The 11385-nt window shown below is 42.3% G+C and overlaps 1 protein-coding gene across 1 annotated transcript in view; it reads right to left on the reverse strand.

Annotated features, from left to right (window-relative positions):
- Positions 1–2114: 2114 nt before the first annotated feature.
- Positions 2115–11385, reverse strand: part of DMBX1 (diencephalon/mesencephalon homeobox 1) — a 116935-nt gene continuing 107664 nt past the window's right edge. The window contains exons 2-5 of the mRNA XM_075848297.1: positions 4191–4356; positions 3805–3983; positions 3098–3452; positions 2115–2748 (exon numbers count right to left, since the gene is read on the reverse strand). Of these exons, the coding sequence (XP_075704412.1) occupies positions 2348–2748; positions 3098–3452; positions 3805–3983; positions 4191–4344 (1089 nt within the window). The 5' untranslated portion in view covers positions 4345–4356 and the 3' untranslated portion in view covers positions 2115–2347. The remainder of the gene's footprint in view (positions 2749–3097; positions 3453–3804; positions 3984–4190; positions 4357–11385) is intronic.

Raw genomic sequence — 11385 nt, forward strand, 5'->3', positions numbered from 1 at the left:
CATTACATTACTATAACACTACATTACTATAACACTACATTACTATACACTACATTACTATAACACTACATTACTATAACACTACATTACTATAACACTACATTACTATAACACTACATTACTATAACATTACATTACTATAACACTACATTACTATAACACTACATTACTATAACACTACATTACTATAACACTACATTACTATAACACTACATTACTATAACACTACATTACTATAACACTACATTACTATAACACTACATTACTATAACACTACATTACTATAACACTACATTACTATAATACTACATTACTATAACACTACATTACTATAACACTACATTACTATAACACTACATTACTATAATACTACATTACTATAATACTACATTACTATAACACTACATTACTATAACACTACATTACTATAACACTACATTACTATAACACTACATTACTATAACACTACATTACTATAACACTACATTACTATAACACTACATTACTATAACACTGCATTACTATAACACTACATTACTATAACACTACATTACTATAACACTACATTACTATAACACTACATTACTATAACACTACATTACTATAACACTACATTACTATAACACTACATTACTATAATACTACATTACTATAACACTACATTACTATAACGCTACATTACTATAACACTACATTACTATACCACTGCATTACTATAACGCTACATTACTATAACGCTACATTACTATAACACTACATTACTATACCACTGCATTACTATAACACTACATTACTATACCACTGCATTACTATAACACTACATTACTATAACGCTACATTACTATAACACTACATTACTATACCACTGCATTACTATAACACTACATTACTATACCACTGCATTACTATAACACTACATTACTATAACGCTACATTACTATAACACTACATTACTATAACACTACATTACTATAATACTACATTACTATAATACTACATTACTATAACACTACATTACTATAACGCTACATTACTATAACACTACATTACTATAACGCTACATTACTATAACACTACATTACTATAACACTACATTACTATAACACTACATTACTATAACACTACATTACTATAACACTACATTACTATAACACTACATTACTATAACACTACATTACTATAACACTACTACATTACTATAACACTACATTACTATAACACTACATTACTAGAACAATACTACTTACTATAATAATACAGTTCAGTCTAAACTTTCATTAAATTTGCGTGTTTTCTCCATGTGCTTATTTTAACAATCCAGTTTTCCAGTTTAATTATCACTAAATGCTTTCTGGCGGCTCAGTTGGCAGAGTTTGGCAGACACAAGAATGTCAAGATTGAGTAGCCACTTTTTAGCTAGTGCCATAGTGCCCTATGTAGATACTGCCACACACCCACCCATAGATTATTCCCAAGTGCCCTCTGTAGATAATGCCACAGTAGGTAGTGCCACACACAACCCATCAGTCGATAGCTCCATTGGAGCTCCCTCTAGGAGTGGAATCCCCAGCCAGAGGGTTGCCGACGCTTTGGCTTGGGATTCCTCAGGTGGAGGAGCCCTTGACATCACTGTACATAGACTGTGACGTCAGGAGATCCTCCTGGACCGAAATGCGATGTCCTGGGCAACAACAGAGCAGGAGTTTAAGTGCAGAGCACTAGTATAGCCTCTGCTTCCAGAACTCTGGGGAAGCCCCTGACATCACTTTCCATACATTGACAGTGATGTCAGGGGCAACCCCAGAGCGGAAGTCTCAGGCAGAGCGCTTCTAGCACTCACACGCTCCTCCTTCGGCCTGCTCTCTCGTCTCCCGAGTGAGCTACGGTGCCCCGCGGGCCACAGATAACAGCCTCAGGGTCCGCATTCAGCCCACCGACAGCGTGTTTGAGACCCTTCATTAGATGGTGGATAGCGGGTGTTCAGTGCAATTTTCACAAAAATAATTTGATGCTTTAAAAGCTGCCTTTTAACCTTTTTGTAGATCCAAAAATTGTGAAATCAGAAGGACCAGACATAAGTACAGCATCACATATTGTGACCCTGGAGATGGGGTTTATTATACATTCACATGACAAGGGACTTCTCATCCAGACACGGTCAGAGCGTGGTCGGTTCACTATACGAGCTCTGCCTACTTACATTCATTGACACCACAGGGAGATGCACATGGTTTGTAGCACATTGGCTGTGGTCGCCATACACACCGGCACCACAGATCATATATTGTGTTGTAGATACTGACAGTCCTTATAATATGTACATATTGCAGCCCATCAGCGCTCACAGTTAGTTGGGTAATGTGTCCAGTCCTAAGGAAGCTGCATGTTGTTTTGCACGGAGCCTCAAGTTTTCGATACTTGTTGTTTTGCTGTTGAGACTCGGAAGGGCCCCAGAGCTCTGCAGGATGGGAGAGGACCAGACTTGCTGAGCGTGGGACAAGGACTGGTAGTAAGACTGACAGTGCAGGGTGCTGAGGGGTGTCATGCCAACATTCATACCCAGGTAGGGAACAGCAGGGGGACTGGCCATGTCAAACGATGAGTAATGGACCAGGTTGTTGGTGGCTGCCATGTGTTGCCGGAACTGTTCTTGCAGGCGGAACAAGCTGAGTGGAGAGGATGAGTAGGAGTGAGTAGGAGGGAGACAGTTACTGGAGGTCGGGGTCATTGTGCTGCTGACTGGGGACTCTGCAACAGAAAAAAATTTGAAGTTATTGAATTGGACAATGTGTCAGGTCTACATTACAAATGGCCAATAAAAACAAAATATTCACACCAAATATTCAAGGACCTAACCCTGCACACAACTCCATACAATAGAAAACCATGCAGTATATACATTCATGATCTCCCACATCCATGTTCTATTCTATGTTGTAGTGAATGACTCTTGGCATGAGCTGGGCATGGCAGCCCCAGTCTCTTGATGTTCCTATCACATATAGAAAGAATGAAGATCATGAGCTAAGTGGAGCTCCGAGCACTTCACCTGTACACCTTAATTCTGTGCATTGTGTGCCTGTGCACTTAGACTCACCTGTTTTGGGACTTGCTCTCTTATAGTTCAGGACTTTGGAGTCTGTGGGTGAAGACTTCTCAGTTTTGGTTTCTTCGTGTGGGGTTTTTGGCTCATCCTCTTTGTCAGTTTGTTCTTCTGCAGCAGACTCACCGGCAGACTGATCAGATAGTGCAGAATTCAGCTCCAGGCTGGCATCACTCACAGAACTGTGCAATGTCTTGGAGTCACGGCTGGGTGCTGCAGGCTCCGCAGGGGCGGAGTCACTCTTTGCCTCGCTGCTCCCCATTTCTGAGTCTTTATGCTTCTGTAGTTGCTCTTTCTGGAGACTCCTCTGCTTCTTGCGGAATTTGGCTCTTCTGTTCTTAAACCAAACCTGCAATGTAACAAGATTTAGTCTAAATTATTATTCCTTTTCTCACCGTTACTGTATATACTATATATTGTAGAGTCATAATATATTCATGAATAGCCAATCAGTTTCTGTAGGAACATTTGCATCCCAGGGCTTCATTAAAACTACATTTTAGTCCTCAGTGCACTAGTTGGGTTTTCACCTTTCCCTTCACGTGTCTGATCATCCACTGAGGCTATTCTCTAACCTTCTCTTAATCTGTTAGACTTGGAGCCCCTTTAAGGACTGTTTCACATGACCAATGGCTATAACAGCTCTAATATAGCCCCCACTATCTGACAATGAGCTGTAGAAAATGGGGTCGGGGGTGTACCTGCACCCTGGCCTCCGGGAGGTTGGTGCACATCGCCAGTCTTTCTCGCATCACCACATCAGGATAGTGCGTCTTCTGGAACGTCTTCTCAAGAGCCTCTAGTTGTTGAGCCGTGAACGCTGTGCGACTTCTTCTCTGTTTGCGATGCTGGGACCCATATCGGGCTTCCAAAATGATGTCTTGAAATGTACAGCCGTTGGAAGATAAAATTGGGCAATTTTAATTACAGGAAAAGACAGAGCGATGAGTTCTGATATTAGGAGGACTTAACGGACACAATATCCAGTCTGCTGACTCCTAATACCACATCTTAAGGAGCTATATACCCTCCACCACCCCAGTTCCATCCTCATATGAGATCATGTGTAAATGTCCCATAATCTTACCAGCTAGTCTCTCGGCCAGGGTCAGAGCGTGCACAGAGGGCCGGTAGTCAGGGGTGTGTTGCGCCTGCTGTGCTGCCTGTTGGTGCAGGTTGTACATCGCACTAAGAGAGTTCATTGCATGAAGGGAATATCCGTTCACTCCATAATGCTGCATGGCTGGCAATTCCTGGAGAGAGAGCAACACATTAAACCATAGTTATAGACAAATAAAAGCTGAATTAGGATTGGTTGCCTTCATTACAAGTGAGTTAAAATATAATGTCCATGTCAAAATATGTAGAGTGTCAGCTTATAGGGTTATTGACAAGTATTCACTATGTAAGTTCTACAATATTCTCAAGCCTTTTATTTTTTAACAATTAGTGCAGCCCACCTCTTGTGTCCCCAATATGCCTCCACCTTATAGCCAACACCTAACATATAACCCAATGACCAATATCCATAATTCAACATTCATCACCCGAACACCCAGCAATCTGCTTTTTACTAAGTAAGGAAGAATTAGTAAATGAAAGAAAAGACACTCCTGCAGCGTTACTTATCTAAATGTTATTCTGTTCTGCACTACTTTTATCATCTGCACCACCGCCATCCTCACCAGCACCACCGCCATCCTCACCAGCACCACCGCCATCCTCACCAGCACCACCGCCATCCTCACCAGCACCACCGTCATCCTCACCAGCACCACCGTCATCCTCACCAGCACCACCGTCATCCTCACCAGCACCACCGTCATCCTCACCAGCACCACCGTCATCCTCACCAGCACCACCGTCATCCTCACCAGCACCACCGTCATCCTCACCAGCATCCACCGTCATCCTCACCAGCACCACCGTCATCCTCACCAGCAACACCGTCATCCTCACCAGCACCACCATCATCATCATCATCAGCAGCAATACCACCATTGCTAGAACAACCAGCAACAACACCAGCACCAGAAGCGCCATCATTCATAGCACCACCGTCACCAGCAATACCACCATTACCAACACCACCGTCATAATCATTATCAGCACCATCATCATCAGCAGCCTCGCAGTCATCATCACCATCACAACCATTATTAGCACCACGGTCATCAGCAACACCCCCATTACCAGCACCACCATCGTCATCATCACCAGCACCACCATCAGAGACACCACCACTATTAGCACCATTATTAGTTGCTTCTCAGAGCAACTCACGCAGAGGATTGATGGAAAGAAAGATCATCCACAGCACCAGGGGCAGTAACTTAATTTCTGATATTTTTTGTTTCTCAATGGTGGGATTTGGGACCTATGGGTTACAAGTATAGTGGAACGTGGCTACTTTAAAGTTATATAGCTCCAAGAGACCGGTTCCTCTCTACCAGCCTGCTGTCCTTGCCTTCAAGGGAACTTGCACTGCAACAGGCATTGAGAGAATTTACTATAAAATATTTCATATAAGAGGTACCAGAAGACCAGTGGGGACTCAGTGTCTATTTCCAAATATTTGTAATACCTAAACCAGATAGAAGGCTTAGAAACATTATGAATTTGAAATACCTTAATACCTTTATTCAACAGGAAAGGTTCAGAATGGAGACTATTAGATCGATTAAATCCCTTATAGAGATGGGCGATTATATAGCTACTCTGGACCTTAAAGACTCCTATCTACAAGACCCGTGGCCCAAACCCATAGTAATTGCTTTCTATCCTCTATAGAATGGGTTTTGTAAAATCAAGAAACTCAAGTTTATTCCAACCAGGAGATGCCAATCCCGGGGTTTTGTAATAGACTGAGAGTTGGACTCTGTCTAACTCCTCAAAGGGTGGACTCTTTGACTTCCAGATACAAAATCTGTTGGAAATCATACCACTTTCCATGAAACAAGTCATGCAAGTCCCTGGCCTAATGTTGGCTGTGACTGATGCAGTCCTGTGTTCCAAATGACATCTCAAGACTCAAATCGGAAGCCCTAGATAGAAAGGATAGACAGAAGGACTCCCTAAACCAGACCTTTAAGGTTATCCCTGCGAACCAGGGCGTACATTTTCGGTTGAATAGATCAGAAACATGGCAGAAGTATGATTCCTCCTCAGTGGGTAGTTCTGACTACCGATGATGCATAAATCCAAGGATGGGGTGCCTAAGTGTCAGGAGAGACAGATCAAAGCCTTTGGACTCTTGTGGAGATTGCTTTGTCCTCCAACGCCAAGGAACTGTGGGAAATTTTCAAAGAACTTGACCAATTTTATCAGCTGCAGTTGACCAGAGATAGATTTGATGGTGGCAAGAACCAACACCAAGATCAAGATCTTTTACTCAATCTATCGACAAGACAGAACATACGGTCTGTATGCCTTTTCACCATCTTGTGGAGTTTCCAATCGGCTTACGTGTTCCTCCCGTGCAGTTGGTCACAAAAAGTCCTTACTAAGGTCAGGCCAGACTAAGCCTCCGTGATTGCGGTCATGCCATTCCAGCCGGGAGGAGCATGGTTTCCCCTGCTCATGAAGTTGAGTCAGGGAACCTATTGGAGGCTTAGTTGACCAAGGAGTGGCAACAAATAAAGCCTATGCCTGTAGAGTATTAGAAGGCTGCTGAGGCAAAGAAGAAGATATCCCCCAATTCCTGCAGGATGGACTTAAGTGGCTAATTCCTAACACAATCAGAGCTCAGATCTTCACCCTTTCCACCTTTCTTGGTAAGTCTATTAAAAGAGCAATTGATAAAGCGGATCCTAGTAGCCATTTAGGAACCTTGGCCAGCTTGAGTCAGCTCTTTTCCAAAGTGGGATTTGCCTACAGGGGAAGTTGCTCTTCCTATTGGAGACAGTGGAATTCCTGGTGGTGATTACTTCAGCCAGGCAGATCAGTGACAAGACGTGGCTGCGGCTTTGTCTCTCCATGAGGAAAAAGTGGTTTTGCGGACTCCGGGTACCTTCAGATCCAAATGTCCAACCGTCTCAACTATAAATCAGGAGCCAAACTTACCTCAGAGGAGGAAAGGCCCTGACAGACACTTGAAGTGGGACAGTATGTAAAGATCTACCTGTCCTGGACTGAGACTTCTGCAAGACGGATCATCTATTTATGCTCACACGTGGCTTAAAGAACAAGGGAGAACGTTTTGGATTCTGGTCCGTCCAACCCAGTTTGTTTACCTATGGCTGGTAGGTGACGGAATGTGTTTGCTTTCTTTGAGGTGCTCTGTGGTTAACATTAATTCTATGATATGCACGGGGCTTGATCTATATCTGCTTCGTTTGCATCCACCGCTGTGTAGATGACGGTGTGATGTTTGAACCTCCTGGAGCTCCCCTGGATTACTAGGGAAGCTTCGGCGTCAGGATGCGCTGATTGGCTGTCACAACGGAGGCTCGCCACCATCCGGGACGTCAGGAATGACGTTTTTAATGCGGATTGGTGGACTGCTAGAGTGATGTCAACTGGTAGGCGAGCTTAAGCCTTTAAATATCCATTAGAGTCGTGCACACGCCGGGAGACCCAATAAGCACAGAAACAGTGCTAACCGGCCTGAATGAGAGTATAATCCCTGATGATGTATCCCCCAATTTAGGAGACACGGAAACACGTAGGATTATTAATTTGGTAGCAAGGGCTCAGAGGAAAATTATATAATAAGGAGAGATTGCGATCTCTCCTTATTGGTGGATGTTTTCCTATTACCTGTAGACGCTTCTCACCTTTCTGATCACTTGCTTTTGCCTGTGTAGATACTATTCGGCTTAAGAGCCAGTTTTACCATTAACCAATCAATAAAGATATATTTTAATTGTTCTTTCAGGCTGTGATAGACTTGAAAAAGGGAGAAAGCCTCCAGATCTACCACAGCAAGGTGTCTGAGAGACGCTATCAGCTCATGGGACAGAGTTGGCGCAGGTCTCCCCAGTAGACGTCTTGGCGCATTCGACAAGCGTTACAGCCACTTCATGGGCAGGACAAGCTCAAGAGCCAACCGAGATGATCTGCTGGGCGGCATCATGGAGCGCACCAGATACCCGCATCACCCACTATAGATCGGACTTCTCTGAAGGACCGGTCTCTTCTTCTGGATATACAGTTTGGTCTTCTGGGTCTTCCCATTCTTCATCTCATGTGTATGTGATTCTCTGCAGGACATCCGGGAAACTACAATTTCCTTACACAATCCAAGTAGCAGAACATAATTATCTCCAAATGAAGCGTTTTTCTTTATCTCGGTGCGGTCTTTAAAAATACACAGTGAGGGGGAGAACTAAGGTCCATTTTTAGGGTTGGTTTGAGTTGAATTAACCCTTGGTGTCACCTGTCCACAGCATGTGGTAGGGGGATATATCCCTGTATGTAAGGGCTGCTGTTAGGACTACAAGAAAGAGGAATTGTGTTAGCAAATTGTCGCTATAAAGGTTTCGGCAGATTTACAGCTTACAATGAATACAGCCGTCCCGTTTGACACTTTTATTTGTTTGTTAGTGACCTGTTCATAGTCTCCGAAACTCTACACAATAAACGGTAAGACTCTTCTTATAGCGAGAAAATAGATTCATAATTCAGAGTTCTTTTAAAGCTGAGGGGTCAGGACGTTCCTCTGAGTTATTTGTTTAGGTTGTTTTTTCTCTTATTTTTTCCCCTCCTTCACGATCCATGGGTTAGGGGGGGGGGTTAGGCTTTATATCTCCTTTTGTATGAATCTTTGATGAATACATTGCATATGGTGTTTCCATTTTGTAAAAGTAAAATAAAGATTATAATATAAAAAAGCCCCAAGGTAATGAAGAGATGAAGCCTGTGGATGGCGCTGGGTGCAGCTTCCTCGTAGCATAAATGACACCAGATACGAGGGGCTCCACTAATGAACCACTTAACCCCATAATCTTCTTATTGCAGGAACACAATTGTCTTTCCCGCGCGGTTTATTTAATGCAATTAGCAGCCGCTTTAATCTGGAGATTTGGGACACTCTAAATGCAAATCTCTTGAGATGAATCAAATAAAACAAGACTCATTAATGATCACTGAAGGGCGGTGAGATGAGGGCAGGAGGGGCGAGGCTGCGTACCCAGCACGGCACAGTCAGTGCCACCACCAGAGCCTGGCACCAGACGGACCGTGTCGCCGCGCCGTGACCAGTCACTAACAACGTTTCTTTGGTGAATTTGATGTGACCCTTGAGCTGCAGATTGCTGAATTTTGTCTGAATGTTAAAGCTACAATCCCTCTCCGCTGGTAATTCTGGCTTGGCTCATGATCCTGATACAATGTTCTATAAAACTTCAGTAACTTCCTAAGGAAGAAAAAAAGTAGCGACAGAACGAGCGTCGGTTTACAGAGGAAGCCATTGTCATTTTGGAATAGTAGTGTGTGCAAACAGAGCAGCCTCCCAACCCCCAGGCCCTATAGATTTATTCTGAGCAGTGTCCCCAAGGGTCTTATGTGGCTCTGGGGGACAGCAAAGTGCAAAGAAAGAAATATGAATGCTGCATAATACGTAAACGTGGCATCAATGAGCTGAGGACTGATGAGACCTTCCCAACGGTGACGGCTGAATGACCAGTGTCATCTTCCTATGTCTGACATTATGGGGGGCCGCCCTTGGTCATTGGTTGGCCGCCCTTGGTCATTGGTTGGCCGCCCTTGGTCATTGGTTGGCCGCCCTTGGTCATTGGTTGGCCGCCCTTGGTCTTCGCTATCTTCCTCTATTCCATCCAGCAGCTGCTGAAAACCAGAAAATCATGTCTGTGCCTACGAAGAAACGACTGGTGGAGATGACGCATTGACTTGAACTGTAATATGACTTAGTTCATCAGATTTCGTAGTGACTTGTGAGGATTAGGAGGAGATCTTGGCTACGAGAACAGACTTCATTATTCTGGGACTTTGTGGTGAAATGTCTTGTCTGGGGCTACTTCTGCGCCATGAGTCGCCTCCATATTATATTATACTGCGCACTTACAGCCATTGTCAATCTTTATTGACCATGACTGTGTGACAAGGAAGAGCGGGAATCTGACAGCGCTGCTACAATAATGTCAGACTGTAAAATACAAGTCAAGAATGTGGTGAAGAGCCGGCGAGCAATATCAGGCGCAGAACACGGAGACGGCACCGAGTACAAGAAGCAACGCACGGACTGAGAGACGCAACCCCCTCCTCCTGGAATTCTCACCATCAGACCACACGCAAAATACCACAACACAATGAGATGGATAAATTGCCATAATCCACCGTGCGCAAAACCTAAGAACAAAGAGGTCACTCATCTCATATATAATAATCATCCCACAGCTTTACCACTTATAGAAGTAATCCGAATAATACTCATAATAATACTCATAATAATACTCATAATAATACTCATACCACTCATAATAATACTCATAATAATGCTCATACCACTCATAATAACACTCATAATAACACTCATAACAACACTCATAACAACACTCATAACAACACTCATAACAACACTCATAACAACACTCATAACAACACTCATAATAACACTCATAATAACACTCATAATAACACTCATAATAACACTCATAATAACACTCATAATAACACTCATAATAATACTCCTAGTAATGCTCATACCACTCATAATAATACTCATAATAATACTCATACCACTCATAATAATGCTCATACCACTCATAATAATACTCATAATAACTCATAATAATACTCATAATAATACTCATAATAATGCTCATACCACTCATAATAATACTCATAATAATGCTCATACTACTCATAATAATACTCATACTAATTCTAGTAATGCTCATACCACTCATAACACTCATAATAATACTCATACCACTCATAATAATACTCATAATAATACTCATACCACTCATACTACTCCTAGTTATGCTCAGATCACTCATAACACTCATAATAATACTCATAATAATACTCATACCACTCATAATAATACTCATAATAATACTCATAATAATACTCATAATAATACTCATACCACTCATAATAATACTCATAATAATGCTCATACCACTCATAATAATACTCATAATAATACTCATAATAATACTCATAATAATACTCATACCACTCATACTACTCCTAGTTATGCTCATATCACTCATAACACTCATAATAATACTCATACAACCCATAATGATGCTCAAACCACTCATAATAATACTCATACTACTTACAATAATACTCATACTACTTACAATAATACT

The sequence above is a fragment of the Rhinoderma darwinii genome, unplaced genomic scaffold (genome assembly GCF_050947455.1).
Source record: "Rhinoderma darwinii isolate aRhiDar2 unplaced genomic scaffold, aRhiDar2.hap1 Scaffold_34, whole genome shotgun sequence".
Taxonomy (NCBI): Eukaryota; Metazoa; Chordata; class Amphibia; order Anura; family Rhinodermatidae; genus Rhinoderma; species Rhinoderma darwinii.